The 22,921-nt window shown below is 38.6% G+C and overlaps 2 protein-coding genes across 5 annotated transcripts in view; one reads left to right on the top strand and one right to left on the bottom strand.

Annotated features, from left to right (window-relative positions):
- Positions 1-5,901: 5,901 nt before the first annotated feature.
- INSM2 (INSM transcriptional repressor 2) lies at positions 5,902-7,569 on the top strand. The gene has a single exon (XM_006212755.3). The coding sequence runs from the start codon at positions 5,902-5,904 to the stop codon at positions 7,567-7,569; it is 1,668 nt and encodes a 555-aa protein (XP_006212817.1).
- A 2,201-nt stretch (positions 7,570-9,770) lies between these two features.
- Positions 9,771-22,921, bottom strand: part of RALGAPA1 (Ral GTPase activating protein catalytic subunit alpha 1) — a 212,859-nt gene continuing 199,708 nt past the window's right edge. For 2 of the 4 annotated variants that reach the window (XM_031678941.2, XM_031678946.2), the window contains exons 39-41: positions 19,798-19,922; positions 19,171-19,201; positions 9,771-11,115 (exon numbers count right to left, since the gene is read on the bottom strand). In XM_031678941.2, the coding sequence (XP_031534801.1) occupies positions 19,194-19,201; positions 19,798-19,922 (133 nt within the window). In that variant the 3' untranslated portion in view covers positions 9,771-11,115; positions 19,171-19,193. The remainder of the gene's footprint in view (positions 11,116-19,170; positions 19,202-19,797; positions 19,923-22,921) is intronic. The other 2 variants (XM_072962928.1, XM_006212752.4) reach the window with 1 other exon arrangement.

Here is a 22,921-nt window from a genome sequence, read left to right on the forward strand (position 1 = left end):
ACCCAAGTGAAGTGAAGGAACAAGTCATGAGCGTATCTGAAGAAAGAACATTGTGGCAGAATGAATGGCCTCGAGGTGGAAGTGGACTTGCCGGGTTTGAGGGGGGCAAGGAGATCCCCATGTGTGGAGCACCATGAATGAGGAAGAGAGTGGGGTGAGACGTGGTTTAAGGACAACCAGGGACCAGTCAAAGCTTGGGGTTTTATTCCAAATATGGTGGGAAGTCATTTGAAGATTCTGGGCAAAAGAGTGAAGTGACCAGATTTATATTCTAACAGGATCCATCTCGCAGGTGAATGATGGTGACATTTCGGAGGGGCACAAGTGGAAGCAGAGAGACCATATAGTGCAGTGGTAGCCAGTCAGTCTGAGAGTGTTCAGACTCAGGAAGTGCTCGAAGGTGGAGCCAATAAAAATTGCTCATGGAATGAATGTGGGATCTTTGGCTTGAGCCAAAAGTTTCTGGGATTTGGTTCAGGCAGCTAATTGAATAGAAATGCCATTTACCAAGGTGAGACTGAGACTTAGGAGAGGAAATCAAGAGCTTTGTTTTAGATGCACAAGAGAGCACTTGACCCTCACATTCTTGGGGGAGAAGAGGCCCCTGGTTGTAACCTCGTACAGGGGCACGTCTGCATTGAGGTGAGGGAGCAGAAAAATGGAAGAAATTAAGTTCCTTCTGAGAAATCCTTCTGATAGTCAAGTGACTGAAAAGTAGGTCAGTCATCTGAGCTTGTCTAATACACACCATGATTTCAGGACAAGAAGTCTCTCCATACAAAAAAATTTCCCAACTGCTATTACCTTAAAATTCCTGAATTTAAATAAAAGTAATTTATTCCATAATTAGAGATAGGAAGCTTAAAGTGCAAATAGCTTGAGAGATAATTCAGTGTTTATGAACTTTTATCAAAGTATGACAGAACAGGTGAAGGTCTTGATTGTGTATTAAAAGGTCCTGAGTGTTAAAAACAGAAAACAAAAAACAACAGTGTCATTGTTGAAAGAAAAGATGTAGGTAAAGAAGCAAAGGTTTCACAGTCTTGCCAGGGACTGCCCTAGTTAGTATAATTTCTGAGTGTGAAAATGAAGAGGTGTTCGTATCTTGAAGGATTATCTGGGTTGATACCTAAGTGGAGAGTATCTGCCTAAATACTGTCTCTCGTCTTAGCCCTTTTTCTACCTTTAATTTAACCCCTAATCTCTTCTCTCAAATCTTCTTCAACTTAAAGGCCTGTGGTGTCACAGAGGCTTGTCACCTCTTTTCTAGGGCCAGAGTTCTGGAGAATGCTACTTAACTGTGCAATTCCCATTTGATGTCACCTGTCATTTGTCCAACAGTGTCCCGGGGGAGGGGTACCACATCTAACACCAGAAAGGATTTAAGGCAGCTTGTACATTATTTTATCCCCTGATTATCAGAGTGATATGTGCTAATTGCAAAAAAATTAACAAAAAAGTTTTAAAAGTAACAAGACTAAAATTCCTACTAACTGGAAGCAACTGCAACTTCATTAAGTATTTTCATATTTTGGCATAATTCCTTCCAATGTTTTATTCGTTTTCTTCTTTCATAATTGAGCTCTCTATTGCACATGCAACTTTCGAATCCTGCTGTTTTTGCTCAACATAAAGATACATCTTTGTCCATGTCATTGCATTTTTATGGCTACCTAATCATCTGTAGTAGAGTGGCACCATGATTTACTCAAGGTAGTTTCTGATCATTTACAATTACAAATAACACTGTGATAAACAGCCTTGTGTGTAAATCTTTGCCCTTCTTTTAGATGATCTACTAAAAGAGAAATTGGTGAATTAAAAGGGTATATATGTTTTTTAAAGTTTCTAATATTCATTGCTACCTTGATATCTAGAGTGGTTGTTATCAAGTTATACGTGGGGGTAAGAGAGGGAGACCTGTTAGAACTATGGGATCTGTAGAAAATATTTGATAACAATTCTTCCTTCTCTTCCCTCCTCCCCTTCTCCTTCAAAGAATGCTTTTTATTTTGAACACACAGAATAGAAACGACAGTGTATTGTTATATACTAATCATTATTTGCTCTGTTTCATAGTGGTAACATAGTACTATTAGACGAGTATCAGACAATTATTAGCCTACATGGTGGCCAATACAAGTGTTACAAAGCATGGAGATTAGCAGAAGCACGTGTGCAGTGAAACTCAGGAAACTTTCCTTCAGTGGAGGTGGGACGTTCACTGGATATTGAGGGAATGGGGTGGGAAGGAGAGGAGAGGTCAGAGAAGGTGGTCCCCAGGAAGGGGATGGAGTGGGAAGGAGGTGGATGTTACCCCCAGAGGAGGGGGAGTTGCAGGGACAGCAGAGCAGTGCCCAAAGGGTCTGCACTTCTTCGCACAGGCAGAGCTGGTAGGAGGGCAGCCTGGGAGCAAACCCTTTGGCAACGGGGGGTTGGGGAGGTATGTCACAATGTCTTTTGGGGCAACCAGAGATTTCAGGGTAATTTTCTGTAAAATGATTGTTGGAAATAAAACCAGCTCTGTGCAGGCCAGGCCCTCTCCTACACAAATTTGTTTTCCTGAAAATAAAGATACTGCTTGAACGCTGTGTTTCTGAATTGTAACAGAAAGAACACACAGCAATTACTTGATTTGATTGAATAGATGTACAGATGGAAGCCAGGATGTCTGGAAGCCAGGATGGTTGGAAGGATGCTTGGATAGATGGATGGACACACTTGCTCTCCATCTAATAACCAGCACCATTCATTCAAAAAGTATTTATTGAATATCAGCTCTATGCCAATCACTTCATTAAGTATTTTCACATTATAACTGCTCTTTTGACTTCTTAAGTTTCCATTATTATTGTTACTATTATTTTTCCTAGAAAAAGCCTGCACTCAGAAAGGGGAAGGACTGCGGGGAGGAGGCTTGCATATCTGTGTTTCCTTTTCTCTCTCTGGCAGAAAGTTTAGCCAAAGATGTTTTCCCGTATGCAATTTCAAAAGCAAATATCACTCTCTCATTTTTAAAACTTTAATTGGCTCCCTGTCCTGTGTAATAAGGCCCAAATAATATGACCTAGTCCTTGACATTCTTTTCAGTCTGATATGCCACGATTTTGCCTTCCACTCTTTCTTGGTGTGTGTGTAAAAATTTTTACTGCAGTAAAATATAGATCACAAAAATGTCCATGTGTACAACTTTTAAGTGTGCAATTCAGTGTTATTAATTGCATTAACAATGTTGTCCATTTGTCAGCGCTATTGATTAACAAAACTTTTTCCATCACTCTAGAAAGAAATTCTATAACCTTTAAGCTGTAAGTTTCCAGTCCCTAAGTCTCTAACAACCGATAATAATCTGCTTTCTATTTCTATGAATTTGCCTATTCAAGTTATTTCATTAAGGGGAATCTTCTAGTATATTTCTTATTGTGCCTGGCTCATTTCACTTAGAGTGTTTCAAGATTTTCAGTGTTTTTGAGATCCACCCATGTTTAGTATAGCAGTACTTCACTTCTTTTTATGATAAATAATAGTCTGTCATTTGCATATACCACGTTTTGTTTATACGTTTATCTGTTGGTGTGCACTGGGTTGTTTCCTTCTTTGGGCTACTGTGGATAATGCTGCAATGAACACTGGTGTACAAGTATGTACAAGTACAAGATTCAGTTCCTGTTTTCAATTCTTTTGTGTGTATAATTGCAAGCACAAAGGCTGGGTCAGTTGGTTGAGAGCAATTCTTAGACTACTATGCACCCAGGAAAAAGCCCTACTGGAGAAGGAGCTGTCTTAAAGTTCTTACATCAGATTTTCCATACCACACAATATATCTGGGTCATTAGGAGAAAAAGGAAAGGAGAAGAATTGAGAGGGAGTTGAGTTAGAAGTGGCAGAAATTATCCGTTTGGGAAACTAAGTTTACACTACTAAAGGACTCAAATATTTAAGGAGTGATTCAGAATAGTAGTTTGGATTATGAAGTGTCAGGTTTATTTATTTTTGTTTGATTTCATGCTATTTAATAGGAGACATCATAATGATGGTGTTTTTCAAACTGTGCATCCTAATCCATTAGTGAGTTAGGAAATAAATTTGTTTGCTATGATCAGTATTAAAAAAAAAGAGAAAATAGAATTGAATAGAAAAATACAAAAATGCATTGTACCTAGTTAAGGGGAAGTATTATTTGTGAAACTTCTGTTTCAGTTACATGTGTGTACTATAAAATGTATTTCTTATTGTGGGATGGGATCAGGAAAAAATTGTTTAAAGCCACTGGGGTAGTGGAAAGTCTGAGCTTTGGAATTAGCCAGAGCTTGGTTCGAATCTGGGCTCTGGGAGACTTCTGTCAGTTTAGTAACTTCTTTGTGGCTCAATCCCCTTATCAAAAAAGGAGAGTAATAATATCTGTTTTGTTTGAAAAGATTAGAGATTACTTAAGTAGAATACTTAAAATACAGTCAATGATTAACAAATATTTAGTTACCTTCAAATTTTCCCATAAATAATGCTCTCTGTGTAAAGATACTTGATTCGCTAGAAGGAAGACGATATATGTTATTGATGACTAGATCTGTTATGCTGTAGTCTATTTTGAAAACACATCGCTCAGTCTGTTTCTCCAGTCCGGTTCAGGAAGGAGGCTTGAACACACCGTTTTTCCCCGTTCCTATTCTCAGAGTGTACTTTTCTAAATTATGGATTTGGGGCATTTTATCGTACATCTGCCATGTATTTCGTAATTATTTCATAGTTCAGCTAGTATTACAAACTTTCAAATCTCTTCTCGTGCTTAAAACAGTGCTGGATGAAAACGTATTGGGGTTTTAAGGGTCCATAGCATACCTTTTGCAAAGTATCACTTATACAAGGGGAAGCAGATGCAATCCTGATTCCACCAGTATTTCTCACTCAATCTACTCCATGCTAAACAGGTCAGTTAGGCACTGTCATGTCTCTGGGTAGTACAAGTGGAAGGTGTGAACAGAGAAACCACTTTATGTGAGGACAGTCGAAAATTAGATCCGATTTCCCTCTCCCCACTCCTATTCCCATCGGGGAGGAAGCATTTATAAGCCCCGAGGACCAGGGCCCAGAAACCTGCTGGCGTCCTGAGCTCCAGAGGCTTGCCAGCACGCACGATCTCCCGCACTGAGAGCCCTTCTTCCCAGATGAATTCTCATAGTATCACAGACGCGCGCAGTCTCGATCGATACTGGATGGCAGACGTGCTCCCGCCGTCAAGTGTAGGCACAGAGCGGTGGATTTAGCCGCCCTGCCGCTCTGTCGCAGCTTCTCATCAGCTCGATACGGGCAGAGGAGGTTAACCCGTTCCCCGGCTGACACCCAACCGGCCGGCTCCCCGGCACCCGCTGCCCCGTCGCCCTTCCTCTAGGCTCTGCTGCTGCAGGGCGGGGGCTTTTCCACCAGGCTCCCACGGGGCTGGGCAGCAGGGTCCCGCCCGCAAGGGGGGCGCTTTGAGGTGGCCTCTTAGCCAGGCTCCCCAGACGGCCTCCCGGAGGCGGCTGAGGCGGGCAGTGCGGAGCTTCCTCACACTCCGGACCTTACCTTCTTGAGCCTTCGCCCGGCAGGCAGCGTGGGGAGGCTGCTGCGGGCAGCCTCTAAGCCGGCCGCGGGGTCCAGGCCGGGGAGCCGCCCGCGCCGCCGCCCGCCTCAGGGACCCCTGCGAGCCCAGCCCCGCGAAAGCCCCGCCCCCGTACCCGCTCCCACTCCTGATTGGCGAGTCCGGCCCAAAGGCGACCTGGCTGTCCCCCGGCCCGCGTCTCAGCTATAAAGGCGGCGGACGCATGACCGCCGTGGCGAAGCTCGGATAGCTGCGGTGCTCTCCCGCTCTCAGCCCCCGCGGCGCCCCCGTTACTCCTTGCCCCCGACCGCTCCGACTCCACCATGCCTAGGGGCTTCCTGGTAAAGCGAACTAAACGGACAAGCGGCTCGTACCGAGTGCGCCTAGCCGAGCGGGTCTTCCCCTTGCTGGGGCCCCACAGGGCGCCACCCTTCCCCGAGGAGGCTTCCAGTGCCCCCCAGCCCAGTGCCGAGCAGCCGGCATCCCCCGCCCCGGAGGAGGAGGTGGCCCACGAACTGTCGGGGTCGTCCTGTCAGGCAGCTAGGGTGAGCCCAGGGGCGGGCGGGCGGAAAGGCGCGGGGTGGAGGGCGGATGGCAGGGAGGGTCCCGGGCCCAGCCCCAGCCCCACGAAGCCAGCCGGCGCGGAGCTACGCCGGGCGTTCCTTGAGCGCTGTCTCAGCTCGCCCGTCTCTGCTGAGTCCTTTCCCGGGGGAGCCGCCGCCGTGGCCGCTTTCTCCTGCTCGGTGGCGCCAGCAGCCGCACCGACCTCGGGGGAGCAGTTCTTGCTGCCGCTCCGGGCACCTTTCCCGGAGCCCGCGCTCCATCCAGACCCTGCACCCCTCTCGGCCAACCTACACGGCCTGAAGCGGGCCACCGGCGGCGAGCGCCGCGCCAAGGCACCTCCCGGCTGCGCGTCTGGACCCTCTGCCGCAGTAGTGAAGAAGCCAAAGGCCATGAGGAAGTTGAGCTTCGCCGATGAAGTCACCACGTCCCCTGTCCTCGGCCTGAAGATCAAGGAGGAGGAGCCCGGAGCCCCGTCCCAGGGCCTTGGGGGCAGCCGCACACCGTTGGGGGAATTCATCTGCCAGCTGTGCAAGGAGCAGTACGCAGACCCCTTCGCTCTAGCTCAACACCGCTGCTCCCGCATCGTACGCGTCGAGTACCGCTGCCCTGAGTGCGACAAGGTCTTCAGCTGCCCTGCGAACCTCGCCTCACATCGCCGCTGGCACAAACCCCGTCCTGCAGCGGCAAATGCCGCCACAGTCTCCTCAGCCGACGGGAAGCTGCTGCCTTCGTCGGCCTCGTCCTCCCAGGATTCTGGGGCTGTTGCATCTTATCTGGCCGAGGGGAAAGAGAACAGCCGGGCAGAGCGAACTGCGGATCAGCACTTGCAGGCCGGGGACAGCTCCGGAGCGGAGCAGCACCAGGACAGTGCCCGGCATCAAGGCCTCCAGGTGTTGTCCCACCCCGACCCACCGCTGCCTCAAGTCCCTTATGCGGAGGGGGTATTGGGGCGCCGGGTGCCTGGGCCGGGCAGTGCCAGTGGTGTTGGGGGCCCCGAGATCTTCGTGTGCCCATATTGCCACAAAAAGTTCCGTCGCCAAGCCTATCTACGCAAGCACCTGGGCACTCACGAGGCGGGCTCGGCCGGCACACTGGCCCCGGGCTTTGGCGCCGAACGCGGCGCCCCACTCGCCTTCGCTTGCCCGCTGTGCGGGGCGCACTTCCCGTCGGCAGACATCAGGGACAAGCACCGGCTGTGGCATGCGGTCCGCGAGGAGCTGCTCCTGCCCGCTCTGGCCGGGGCGCCCCCTGAAGCACAGAGCCCAGGCGGGGCATCCGACGCGAGTGCTCAGCAAATTTTCTCTTGCAAGCACTGCCCGTCCACTTTTTTTAGCTCCCCGGGGCTAACCCGGCACATCAATAAGTGCCACCCCTCAGAAAGTCGGCAGGTACTGCTGCTGCAGATGCCACTGCGGCCGGGTTGTTGAGGGCCAAGAGCCGAGGAAGATTGTGAGGCTGGCCTTGGAGGAAAGAGATCATGGGAATCTCTGTGGGGATTTTTTTTCAACTTTCAAGTTGACCCTCTTTCCTTCATTTTCTCTCCTAAAACTCCCAGTAGTCAATATTCCGCCAGAGGAGCGGACAGCGAAATGTAAAATCTCTCTGTAGAGCAGGTATGTATGTGGTATAAACTTTCTCGATCAAGAACCGTCAGCTTTAAATCCTTCTCACTTTCCCCGCGAAAATAGGATTCCACCCCTCGTCCCCCTCCACCCCCACCAAACTCTGGAGATCCTAACGAATACTATATGACTTGTAATTCCTATGGAAAGTCGCAGTGAATGCGTGCATGTCTCAGTGTCTACAAAGGATTCTAGCTACCCAAAGTGGTAGTCCTTAATCTTTTTTTCTCTTGCCATCGCAGGCGCCTATGTAGTCTCTGTCTCAGTAGGGTCAGATATCTTGCATTGTATATTCTGTGAATTAAAAGTTATGTGATTGGTGCCAAACTTACACAGGGGTGGGGGCGGAAATACAAGACTTGTGTCTGTGGGCAGGAAATGTAAGAGGATGTTGGGGCTTTTGGGGGATGTGGGGAATCGCCCTGGAAACTTTCGTTTTCTCAATTACAAGTAATAGTCCAATCTTCAGTTAGTGTTTGGAGGTGAGGAATAGCACCTCTTTACTGGAAGGAGTTGACACTCCCCCCAAATTTTCACTTTTAGCTATTCTGTGAGCAGTATTCAGGAAGAGATACTTAAAACCTTTAATACATTTTGGAGAATATAAATGCATGTCCTTAAGTTTGACTGTTTTAGTAGTTTCATCCGAATTGTTTAATTCTTCTGTTGTAAATCTCATAATGTGTATTATATACGATACTACGTTCAGCTTAAAGATGTTAATACTTTTAATCCACTATGGAACTGAAGGGCAATTCATTCAATATTCAGTGTTTTCTTTTCAGCAGCAACTGGTTTTTGAATTTCTTTCTGTAAGCATATTCAGTGTACATTCTGTACCTATGCCCTAATAGCCAGCGTCTGGGACACTGGCTGAGTACTTCTTGACAGATAAGCCCATATATGTAAGATGCTTACCACCAAATAAATGTACATAGCCGGTGCTCTGTTGTGTTCTGTGTTTGTCTTAAGAATCCCATTGAACACAGCCTATTTTTGAAAGCCACATTTCTTGTCTCCCCAAAGCCAGTATCCTACTTTTTAATCTCACTGACCCATTTAGATGGAATACAGACAGGAGAAATTTATTTTGTAAATGAATGTAATGGTGCAGAAATTCAATGGGAAAACTTCTTTTGAAATATGGCTGCACAGAATGAGCTCCAAAAGGCAGAGAATATGTACTGTTCTTTTAGATATTAAAGATACTTTCCCACCCAAAAATCTCAACAGAAAATACACTTTAAATACTTTTAAAAAAAGCTAGGTGAAGAGTGTTATCCAGATGAATATAAATCATGTTATCTGTGTTAATTAAATTCACTATTTTCAAGTTGGTATTTTCACTCCATTTTGTTACCTATCAATCCATTAGCTGTTCATTTTTCAAAAATGAAAGCACTATAGAAATGTGTACTTTAATTTTCCTTTCTGCAGTTCTTCACTTTGGTTGTGGGAAGCTGTCTATATTGTTTAATCTTGTTCCCAGGGATTCTCTCTATCCATTTGTTTATGACCTCTACGTAAGCTTTCATGGGAATTTGTTTATTTTCTACACAGTTTTATAGGAATTTGTTTTTACTTATAAGAAAACCCAAAACTTAAGTGCACAGGAACTCTGAAAGCTTGCTTTAGAAACTGTCTGTAAAAAGTTTTGTTCCTGAATATATATTACAAAACAAAGTAAAATTAAAGAAATCAAAGAAGGAGGCTGAGCTAAATCGATGCTTTAATCAAGGACATTGGGTGAAGTTCCTGGCCAGCCCTTATGATGGCATAAACTTTCCTGTGTTTTCAATGACTGTGGTAGGTTCTCTGAGGAATAAATTGGAGTGTATCCTAAGAAGGGAATTAAAATTCATTTTTCATGATTAGCTAAGATACTCTAGGTTTATGCTTTATACCTCTCCATTAAATACAGCCCTGCTTACTAAGTCTGGAAAATATATGTAAGAAAAACAGAAGACAAAAGAAATATAGACAAATCAACACTCATGGACAGGAAATGATAAGAATATTTTTATTGTATTATTAAATACCATCTTTTTTCCACTGTTACAAATTTGTAGATACTACATGAATGATGATACATAATTTATATTTTATAGTTTGCCGCTATGATGTATTTACACATGCAGTTAGTACCAATGTCATGCTACATTTCCTTAGAAGATGCCCATTCAAAACAAAATGTGAGCAAATGTGAGCAGCTTATCTACTGTAGGAAAATACTTTGGAAGGGTGGAATGTATACCAACCTGCACCTGCAAGTTCAGTATTAACAATATTAGATTAATTTTAGACTCCTGGGTCATGTTCCCTTTTCTTTTAAAATAACGTACATAATTTAAGCAACATATTTGTATCAGAAGTTTTTTCCTTTTGTTTTTTCTCTCCTGCAGTTTCTCCCTTTTTGGTACTTAAGAAAGAACAGATACACCAGGATCAAGTAGCCAATAATAAAGGGCCACAATCTCAAAAGTAGAAATGGCATTTAACAGTGATACCATTTAAAAAGCAAAACATTAGAAAAATATTTGGAAGCTAAACACGAATCAAAGTTCAGCACAGTGAACTTTCTGGTTATTGGATATATCATGGTATCACCTGCACAGTTAAGAAATGACACATTGCTTTGGGAAGAAAAAGTTAATGCTAAAATTATTTCAGCTGGAATTTGAGATGCTCAAAGACCACTTATTTTTAAGTGTCTTATTTTCATAACTTAAATAATCCATACACACCCTGTGTATTAACAGATCTGCAACTTTTGCTATAACTTTACAAATGCTTAAATTGAAAGATGTACATGTATTAAAAAGTTATATATTTACTGAGCCATAAAGTTGCAATGGGGCATGATAAATAAAATAATAAGACTATCTGTCCAATTATATTTTGGCTCAAAGTTAATTAAGAAATTAAAACTACTTAGACATAATTATCTAGGGAAAGTGAAGGGTGCAGAATAAAACTCCACCCTCCCCCCCATATGGCAGCTTGGAGTGTTGGGGGAAAAAAACCAACCAAATAAACAACCCAAATCTAAAATATTAAGTTACAAATTATTTAAATCCAGTGTTTTCTAAAATAAATGTTCAGGAAAGAACATGCATGTTATGGCAAACATGAAGCCTAAAAGGGTTAACACCGTGTTCATGCTAAGATGGCTACTGCTGATCACTGCTGGGCTGCTGTCTCCTTAGGATTTATTGGCTGAGCCAGAGGAACGACGCAGCTTCATGGACATGCGGCTTTTGCTAGTTCGAGGAGACATTGGAGAGGCCAGGTCAGCCCCGTCTACCTGCGTTGCTGTGGGAGTTTCACTGGGTAGAATCTCTGGGTAGGAGCCTGTGGGAAACAGCAGGAGCATGAGTACAAGTCATCCAACCTCTTGTCCCATAATAACCTTCTGCTACCGATCTGCAGCATGGATCCCAATCCTTAATGAGGCCCTTTGAGAGGAAACAGCAAGTCCAAAACTTGCTTGTTTAACAGTCTACTAATATTTTATTTAAAACCCAGTGATTTGGTGGCTCATGTCATCATATTAGCAAGAAAGCACCAATCACTATTTCCAGAGCCAGAACCAACCAGAGAGCTCCCTGGAAAAAGCAATGGGAAGCAAAATCTTTTGAGACAGGGATCCAAAGCACCATTAGCATGCACGAAAAGGCTTAAGAAGCAGGATACAGGGTATAATCAAGAAAAGGGCCTTCATTGCCCAAACTTGAAAAAAAATTGCACCAAATTTTTCCAAAAAGGAACTTAGCAGCATGAGACCATTATATATGCTAGTTATTTAAATATGCTTTGAAGGAGGAGTAAGATAAATTCCTGGGAAAAGGAGGAGGACAAGAACTCTGATCTGAAAGTCAGTCAAAAAAGACAAACTGATGTCTCAGTCATAAGCAATGCTTTTGTTTTCTTAAACCTTTGCAGTTATACTATCCAGTCATAGCAAGTAGGGAACTAACCAGTAGAATTAGCAGATACAAAAATTTTTAAAGCAGCAAAACAAGTTCAAATTGGAAAATTCTTCATGTCATTTACAAAGTAGCCCTTCACCACTGTACTTTATTTCTGAGTTACAATTTTCTAATATACAAAAGTACTACAGAACTTTGCACACTGCAGGCTGTTAAATATTTCATGAATGAATAAGAAGTTACATTAAAAATAAAAACCCTTCAAAACAACAAAAAGTCTGCAAATATAACACAGTAACAAAATTTAAAAAATTTTAAGGCACTTTAATCCAGATTTTCTTGGGTTTATGTATATGAAAATTATCTTTATGTGTGTCAAAAACAAACACACACATCATATAAGTTATAGGCTTACACTTATATATAGCTCCTTACTCTGCAGGAAAACTTTTGGCATAATAGCCACTGTAGCACCTCACTGACACCTTGGGCTTGGGCATACTTATACTACTATTTCCATATAATAAAATATTTGTGTCTAAACTGAAGTTATGGATATTTATAAGGAAACACAACACTGTTCAGTAAGGGGTAAACTTCCTAGTGAGATGTTTTAGGAAATTAAGAATGTATCTCTGTAGAACTCTTCAAAGTGTTTTTTAAGGCCAAATATTATAATTATACTTAAGAACAAACATACATTGTCAAGGAAAAAATATTTTACCACTACTCCCAATCCAGGTAAATTGTCCTCCTTTTCAAAGTAACTTCTCCAACATTCTTTTCTAATTGAAATGAAGTTGGCCTTCAAAATACAAGGAGAAGGAAATTTATTTCTGTTCACCTTTACTCTTCCTGAGGCTCTGAACTGGTTCATACTGGACTCAGACTGGAAAACCTAGAGGAGAATGTGAATCCATGGCCCTTTTGAGGGAAGCACTGCAGATGGATGGCAGAAGGGCGGTGAAGAGCAGTAGCTCATGCTTTTCTGGTGATGCGTATTATTCCCAGCCAACCATGAGAGGCCTTCCCATGGCTGTTTACCTTGAGATGGCCAATGTTTTCTAGTGGAGGTTTTGGGAGGAAGAGAACTATCACTGCATTTCTTTCTTTGTTGTGAATGAAGAAATGGAGTAGCGCGCAGAAATGAGAAAACAAAAGAGAAGATAGGTAACAGATATGAGAGACACAGTGCAGAATTTTACAGGTGTTAACAGAGGAGCAGAGAATCAGGTTTTTATTATGAAATATAATTGGGCATGCAATGTGTTAGGGTGATGAGGTTTCACAATGGACAAATGCTTTGTAAATTCAAATATACTTACCAACTAACAAAACAAGTTCAAGTAGGAAAAAAGAAAAGAAAAAAAAAAGCCTATGAGCAGTTCTACAAACATCTACCTTTTAAACTGTTGACTGTGCTGCTGGCATGTCATCCTAATCACTCAGTCATGAAATCGCTAGGGCTGTGCTGTCCAACGTGGTGGCTACAGCCACATAACATTTAATTAAATAAAAATCTGGCTTCTCGGTGCACTGGCTACATTTCACACATTTCAAGTGTTCAGCAGCCACATGTGGTTAGTGGCAACCATACTGGACAGTTCCATCATCATAGAAAGTTTTATTAGAGAACACTGCTTTAGAGTATGCCAAATTCAAAGAATATTTCCCACAAAAACAGCAATTCCTCGATGCCACCCTTACTGCCTTCAAGGTAAAACCCCCTTTTAGTCAACAGAGTCAAATCAGGCTTTTTAAAAGTGTGTGTGATATACAGCTATCAGTATGTCCTCATGTTTTAGCAAATGGTATCTGTGACATATACTCGGCATATCCAAACTCTGTAAATAATTTATGGTGGATCTCAATTTTAGATGTAAAAAAGTACAGTCATACCTACACTTCATTTCCTATCCTATTCTCCCTAAGTACTGATTTATATCTCCTGAGTCATAAAAAATACTGATTTATTTATTTCTATTATTACTATATCCTCAAGTATGAAGTTTAAAAGGCACCCAGGGGCCCCTATATTTTGCATACTGTATCTGTTACTAATCTTCTTGCAGCACTCACACAGACTGTTGTGTATATCTTGATGGTTTAATACATTGATTCATGTATTGTACATTGATTACAATGAACTATTATTACAAATAACATGATGACTATGACTTTGGGGATCTACAAAGAGATTGTTATTTATTGTGGCTTTGTTTACAGTGCTTGCTGACAGGTATGACCAGTTTAAAACTGCCAAAGTTACTGGATTAACTAAATATAGCCTTTAAAAATATTGGGATTTTGAAGGCAACTCCAATTAATACTGAACTAAGAGGCAGTGTCATATGTTAAAAAGAGCGTGGGCATGGGTTAGACAGACCTAGGTTAAATGACAAGTTTATCGTATTATTAGATGTTGGATGTTGGGCAAACTGACCCAAGATAGTTTCCTTATTTATAAAATGGAGACAATACAAGTTACTTTGCATAGCTGTGGGGGATGAAAGACCACATATGCAAAGACCCAGGCACACAGCAGGTACATGGTAAGTGTAGCTGTGTAATAACACTATGATGAGTAAAAATTAATAGTCTTTGAAATCAGATCAGATGAGGATTAGAAAAGGGACAGAAACTAGAAATATTTTTGAAGCAAATGACCACTTACAAAATTTAATTATTAAAAGTTGGAGAACACAACATAATTTAAAGTTTAGTTTGGGGGAAAGTAAAGAATTTATCTACTAAAATACAATTTTATATTAAAGGATAGAAAACTACCCGAATAATCTTATGGCTTTAATATTGTTAAAGGAGTTGAATAATTAAGATTAGTGTGGATGAACCAGTGAATGTCATAAAGGAAGTAACACATAATTTAAAATAAAATAGTACAGAAACATAGGCAAACAAGAGGTTTCATATTAAGATAGTCAAGAATTATTATTATTGCAGACTTAAATCATATCAGTTTAAGCCTGTCATATTTTATCTCCTTACAAATGGGAAAAGTGGGTATAGGATAGATTAATGATATTTGAGTTCATGCAGATAACAAATGGTAGAACTTGTATTTAAATCCAGATCAGTCTGATTCCAAAGCCCATAGTCCTCTCATGGCAACCTTAAAATGATATAAAAAATAAGGGAATTAAAAAATTTTTTTCTCAACGGGTAGAAGAGTAAAAAGCCTTCAAAATAAAAACTTCTAACAACTTCTAATTTGCAAATATGACAGACTGTTGGTCAGTTTCTCTCCTCTCTCAATTTCAAGAAGGGATTGAAAATATTTAGACTAAATGAGTATAATAGTTAAGATCATATACTCTGATGTCAGACTCTGGCTTTACTCTGGGTAAGCTTTTTTACCCCCTCATCTCATGGAACTACCATGAAGATTCAATGAGAGAATGTATGTATAGTACTTAGCACAGAGCCTGGCATTCAGTAATTGCGCTATTTTATTATTTTCATTACAAAAATTTTACATCTGAATTAATGTTTTAAGTGGTAACTGAACCCAGTAACTAATGTCACAAAAGGTTAATGGACTTTATTTAAGATTAATATTATTTGCTTCTTGGTCAACAACATGTAAGCCAAATTCAAAGTTCAAAACACTGAAAACAGAATACATTTGGCTACTTTTAATTTCAGGCTAACCTAGTGACAAATAAATACTATGTTTTTAAAAACAAATTCCTAATCATAAACAAACTTACAGCTTTTGTTAAGTTGAGGGAAACTGGCACTTAGAAATAACATTTAAGATATATAGAAAATAACTATCTTCTGAAGAGCTAAAATTTCTTCTTCCAGATCATTTCAAAGCCTGGGAAAAGGAGAAAAGTTTAACGGCTAAATTTGATGATTCATTCCATTCAGCTTCAAATACATGGGTCTGACAATCATAATAGTATCCCATCTACATGTGGCAATCCAGATTTTGGGAATTAACAGCAAAACTGAGGTTAAAGTGAAGGAAGATTAGATGCTACTCTACGTTTCCATAATCACTCTAGATTATCTCTTATTTTGATGGTATAGAAATATTTGAATCTCATTATTAAATTTTTATAATATTTACTTAAATAGGAACCTATACGCTTTCTGAAGGTAATTATACAAAGTGGTATGTATCAGTAGATATATGTACATTTATGTGGCATATAGCTGACCCTCAAACATGGGGGGTTAGGGGTGCCGACCCTCTGCATAATGTGCTTCTAACTTACGGTCAGCCTCCATACATGCAGTTCCTCCCTATAGGCGCTCTGGTTCCCCTACATCCATAGTTCCGCATCCACAGATTCAACCAACATCAGACTGTGTAGTACTGTAATATTTACTACTGAAAAAACTGCATGTATAAGTGGACCTGTGCAGTTCAAACCCATGTTGTGCAAGGGTCAACTGTATATGTGTACACACACACACACACACACGAATATATTCATATGTAGAATCAAATACCAATCAACCCTTTAGTTTTCGAAGTACTAAAATTTCTAACTTAATTCATAGAAAAACAAATCCAGAGGGAGGTATCTACTAGCTCAATTAAAACAACAGAGTGTTAGAGGTAATTGTAGATATGCTTACACAATAGGCATTCAAAAATATTTATGGCTGATGATATTGAAAAAGATGATATAATACTTGAAAAAATTACGGGTGTATATTTACTGAGACAGATAATTAATATTTACTGTGCACTTTTGGTAAAACATGATTCTGTTTCTTGTTGTAGGCATTCTAGGGTTTCTTTTATTTAAAAAAAAAAGATTTGAAAAGACATTGTGGCACTATGGGAAAATATCTAGATTTTACACTACCAATATAATCTAGCCAAGAACGGGAGCAATCTTATTTTAAAGTTTAGAGTCAAGAGGACAGGGGCTCATGAATATAAAAAAAGTTAAAAAAGAAGGCCACTGCAAAACTTTTGATATTTTCCACACACACGGCTGACAAAGATAAAAGGATTTTTTCCTGTAATTTTTTTTTAAATAAAGGACATGAAAAAATCTAATAATATTTTAATGTAGTTATGGAAGATCAACAAACTGTGACATCACAATATCTCCCGCAATGACCTTAGGGATAAAAATAAATTCCCTTAAGTATCAGTCTACTGTCACAGACAGAGTCCATTCTGAGAAAATACAGTTAAGAAATTTATGGATCAACTATGATACACCAAAAATGTTTTTCATTATCTATTTAAGTAATACTAAAAATTATCTAGAAAAATTCCCTTTTGAATTTCAATGTCATCACAGTTGGTGCATTACTGTTAACCAGGAAGTAAGTTTTAAATAATTTTGAGCCAAGTTAAGTAAACTTAAAAAATAGTATTTTTCCACTACTCCACTGAATAGAATTATATTATAGGTTTGATTAGAATGAATAGATCATATCCTTTAAATGGTTATCATACTGGTATTCCTTTAAAACTTAATTTCAAATTATTGCATTAGTGTTGATTAATATTATTTTATATACATTGGGTATGCACAGGATATCTAAAGTTGATTCTCAATTGCAGGTTTTAAAAAAAATTTTTATTAAAAAAAAACTTTTTTTAACAGAGATACTGGGGATTGAACCCAGGACCTCATGCATGCTAAGCATGTGTTCTACCACTGAGCTATAACCTCCCACCACAACTGCAGTTTTGAATGCATATAAATTTTATCCTTACGTTAAAAAGTAAAAATAAACCTAAAAATCTTCACTCCATTATGAAATTTTTATAAACTGTAAGTCAGCTCCACGTGACTATTAAGTATGTCCTATTTCATGTCTTCTCTCTCCACTTTGACTTCAAACTTAAAAGGGAGTTCTATATGTATGGGGTGGCTTATGACAAGAAAATAAAAATTTGAGATGATTGGGGGAAAAAATCATTCTTCAGATATCATAATGTTTTTGTTACCATAAAGGAGTAAATATTTCATTTTTATATTATTGTGTTGAATTGAAAACCACTGATAAAACTTTTTATCTTTCATAACTATTAAAAGTCTGCCAGAAAAAACCCATAAAAATGTATTCAGTAATACTGGAAAAGTTATTCACAGGTAAAGACACTTTTAAAAAATTCAAGTGCATGTTTCTAATGGTCCCTAAAGGCAAAGACAATTTAAAAAATTAATACATACAACATTATAAAATGACTATAACTCAATAAAAAAATGTAAAAGAAAAAGAAAAAAATTAACTAAAGAACCTTGACTGTATCCTTTACCTAATGTCTCAGAAAGTGAGAATACCACTTACTTCCCATATTATACATCTGGCCAAATGTGCAGGATAATATGCAAAATATAAGAAAAACATTAAGAGAAAGAATATGAAAGACTCCAGCTGGTAAACAACTACAACATGAAAACTGACAGCCTTTCTACATTTAAGTGGAAAAGTTAGTCTGAACGTGGCCTTATTACCAATATTTTTCATTTGTGAGATTTATGGGTTGCCTATACGGTAACAAATACAAAAGTATTATCCATATCTATTTTAATGTCTGATATTTTATCAGATATTCTCTATTATTAAAAGTGACATTTCTAGGTATACTTAACTAGCTTTTGTTTTGTTGTTGTTCATTAATTTACTTTTTCTGTCCTTCTTTTGCCATCTTTCTTATCACCAAACTGAATAATTTTAGATGGTGTCAATTCACTAAACAAATCTTAAATTAACACTTTTAAATCTCTCCTTCCAAAGATTCAACCTCTTCTAATATAACTTTCTCTTTGCTAAGTCTTTTATATATTAATTGAAAGGGCTCCACATTTTTTTGTAAAATTATTTTTATAATGGCCAATAAAAATGATGACAGGAATGGAAGCTTTGATTTCATCAACTAAACCTCAACTGAGAATTATAGTAATTATTTTCCAAACAAATTAGGCCAGAAAATACTGCACCATTTAAACATATTTAATGTATATAGTATAAAGAGAATTTGAAGGCTTATTATGATGAACTTCAAGTGTACTGTATTCTCTTTTCCTGCTTCCCTTAAACATCATTAAAACACTTATCTTTGTATTTCAGGTGCCTAGTATAGTATGAGGCACACAACAGAATAACTATTTGATGAGTTAAGATATCCAGTAACAATGCAACACATTACAAAATACAAGACATCATTTCAGTTCAATAGTACTACTTTTTCATGCTGAGAAACAAAAAGGTCTATGCAACGAGGTGTAACTAACTTCAACCAAGGGTTCTACTATTAGTTATTTTGATCCCAGAACCAGTGTTAGTGTTTCATGCAGACCTGGGTTAGTAAGTATAATTCTGGAAGAAATTTAGAGACAATTTCTGAAATGTTTAGTATGAACCAGGGCAGTGTTAAGTTTGCTTATTAACTGAGTTACAAGCTTAGTGCTTGCTAACTTTAAAAAAAGGAAATGGGGGAAGAACAAAGGGTGTTTTGGTTGACACTTTGTCTTACCTTCAGATAAACAGAACTGATATTTAATGATCTAAAGAGGGAAAATAAAATAAATGAAACAATCATAAGGAGTGCAAAGTATTACAGAATAGGAAGGCCATGAGTCATTTATTTTCTTACTGATTTCTTCAAAATTAGTTAATTGCAAAATGCAGTACCCTCTTATAATCTTTAAATATTTATAAAATAATTTAGTCTGCTAAGTACTTCTAACTCTAGACCAGTTATTTTAACTTTATTTGTAAAATCAGCGCTGATAAGGCAATATTCTTGGCCATAAAATTTGATCCTCTGAAGTTGAGAGAGTGCCTGCTCAACTTGTGTTTCTATTGCAGATACTTCAGTAATGATTCATGAAACACAGTAGTCACTGCCCATTAGCTAAGATAAAATGTGCTTGTGCTTTTACGAAGATTGTTGACTTTTGGAGGAACTGCATATAGGTAAAAGAAAGTATAAATCAAATTTACAGGCCAAATATTCAATATAATGAAAAATATTTATATATCAATGACTAGAATTTTATTCAAGCAAGTTTTCCATTATTTTAAGAGTTTTTAGAACAAAAGGGTATTGCATTTCAAGTTTCAATAATGACCAGTAACTAATACTTGCTTTTAATCTTACCGGCATCAGATGGTAAATGATGGTAGGGAGCTGGAGAAAAAACCTGTGCTGCAAAATCTTCAAAGGTTGTTGGTTCTAAATGGTGCTGGACAATTGTTTGCAGATACCGCGCTCTCTCCTCATAGCTGATTTCCTTCAGTTAAGGATGAACTTAAATACAGCTTACATTGGAAAAGAATGTATCTCATGGAAAAGGACTACTATGATTACTAAGCCATTACTTCTTAATAAATAAAATTATTTACTATTCTTGCATATCATTAAAAGTATAGTCTTTTAAAGAGTAAAAATACAGCTTTTAACATAAGTTTATTCTTCTGGATACCACTACACTTGACAGCTTAACAGGTAGGCATTTATTAGAAAATAATTAATAGTAAACTGTTGGAAGAAAGAAAGGTAACAGTTTACTTGGGAAAGGATTCAACTGCTTTCAGGTCAGCCTAGGCTCATCTTATCTTGTTAATCAGCTTCGATCTGCAGCTGTACTCTAAAAAGCCACACAATAAATATTACAATGCTGCCTAAAATACTGTCTGAAATTCTGTTTTTCATTTCTAATGATTTATTGTAAAAAAAAAATTCCTGCATATCTTCTTCTTCTTCTGAAATCCCTGCATTTTCTCAACAATTGTTCTCATTGTGAATGGAAGACTACTGTTGCTGTAATCCTCAAATAACTCCATGCGGTTAAGATAAATACATAGTAGAATTTTTATGTCAGAAAAAAAAAATACCTAGTCAATTATAACACTGAAACAAGCAGGAATATTTGCAGAGTCCACAGGACTCCTAAATACTGTCTAACAAAGCATCTACAGGGCACTGACACTGACAGAAAAATACTGTACTTCCCTTTCACCATATTTTCTTCTCTGATATTATTGACAAGCAACCAGTACCTTGAAGTGTTGTTGCTTTTGAACAACCCACTCCAGGCTTCCTGTTTCAGCAGGCCTGATTGTGCTGTTAGCACAGAGAGGGCGAGAAAGAGAGAGAATATTTCTGTTGTTCACGAAAGCAACTATGGAAATGGCTGTCAAAATGTAGAGCAGCAGGCAGCAACATACAATTATCAGGAAAAACTCACATGCTGACTTCATGTCGTATAGTTCCTGAACTGAGAAATCAGTTAACCTTTCTTCTACAACTTTTAAAACTTTTCCTGCTGTACCCAGTGTGCTATGTTGATAGGCTTTACATCAGACATTTATATAAGTATAAAGGATAATAAAAATTTGCCTATTGGTTCTTTATTCACTGATTTTTTTCCAAAACCCATTTTAATATTTTCCCCACAAAATTCATTATTCTCTCTCTCTTTAAAACTGCAATTCAATGGTTGTAGTTCTACTGTTCTAGAAATTGTAGACCAAGTCTACAAACAGGACAGAAAAAAAAATTTTGAGAGGAGGGTAATTTAAAATGTTAATTCAGTGAGAGATGCCATAGCCAGTTAAATTTACAAAAGGTTACTGATAAGGAAGAGAAAAAAAAAAATAGAGTGAACGGTAAGACTATAGTCATTATGCACTTGACTTAGACTGTGATGTATTTTGCCCTCAAAATGGCTTGGGTAATCTCTTCTACAATTTATTTTATCTATCAAATATTGAAATAATCTGACTTCCAATTCCTTCCAATTCATTATTTTCAATTCTGGAGTTGAACTTCAAAATAATCTTACCTCTGAAATGGGTAGCAACAGGACAAGATGCTACATTAAAATGATCAGTGGTAAAGATTTCATGGAAGGATCATATAGATACTTTTGAGTGTTAACACAGAAAAGTAATATAGCACACTTTAAAAAGAGGGTATATGCTTATAAATGGAAGAGGATGAAACTGATGGTTCAATCTAAATAATACCACATATCTCACAACTTGTTGGAAAGTACTTTTTTCATTGGGGGAGATTCACAGCTGCCGAATTTTCTGCAGTTAATAGAGTCCTTTGATTCACAGCAGTGCCCCTTGTACAAAAAATACTGGCCTTTGTGTATTACCAGAAACTAATTTTCTATTTGGCTGAAAAGGGAAAAATGGGGTTATTGCTTCTCCCTCCTACAGAGCTTTTCATTATGCCTGATGCACTCAACTTCTAAGCTCTTCTGAGAAAAAAAAATAACTGAAGAGGCAAGAGGTAGAAAAATGAGCTTGTTAGCACATTAGAAGTGAAGTATCTTGGTGGGCCCTAGAAATTCCCAGTGGTGTGTTAACTTATCACTCTATGCATGCTGGCACTGATAGTCTCCCAATTGATCACTCTCTTTTCGCACCAAAGGTGCTGCCAGGAAGCAAAGGCTGAAGGCCCACAGGAGAACAGTCTGCTATCAAAACAAGCTGTTTTTAAAAGTCTGCTTGAATGGGTAAAATGCTTCATGAAAAGTAGGGTGGAGACACCTACCTGCTTTTAAAATGCTCTACTTTCAGAAGGTCTATAAATGAAATATTTTACTTTATCTTATTATATTCAGAGTTTACACAAAAATTAGAAAGAAAGCAAATTTAATATTTCTAAAGCAGGGAGGATATTTCCAATGTAGTAAAAATGTATTAGAGCAAGAAATGACTATCTAGATAAAATATATTTTTGAAGTATAATTTGATTTCACTATACAAAAAAGAGATTTATAAAACTTTGAAGAAACCCTAATATAAACCTACATAAACTAAAATTATCTAGACATAATGTATTCATTTTGTATAAAAACACATGATGTATTTAATAAAACTGTAAAAAATCATTACTGAAAATGATGCTCTCTAAAACGACTTTTTAAAGTTTAAATAGAGGTGGCAGAGTGAAGGAAAACAATCATTAATGATTGAATTTAAATGAAAAACTGCCGTGCTTATCACAAATTAGGCAGGCTAATGCCTGAGGTTTCCTTTTGTGGGGTTAATTTCAGAAAACACTGTTAGCTTAGTAAATTATTATAGTCTACAATAATACCTTTTAAAAGCTAAATATTCTTTATAATTTTCCAAGTTTGATGTAGCCAAATAAACAACATTATCAAAATGACTCAATCTATAGTACTTACATCTTTTCCCGTTTTACTTTGGAAAATACATATTAAGATGATATAATGAACTCTAAGTACTTAAACCATAGCCCT

Source organism: Vicugna pacos, chromosome 6 (assembly GCF_048564905.1).
Source record: "Vicugna pacos chromosome 6, VicPac4, whole genome shotgun sequence".
NCBI lineage: Eukaryota > Metazoa > Chordata > Mammalia > Artiodactyla > Camelidae > Vicugna > Vicugna pacos.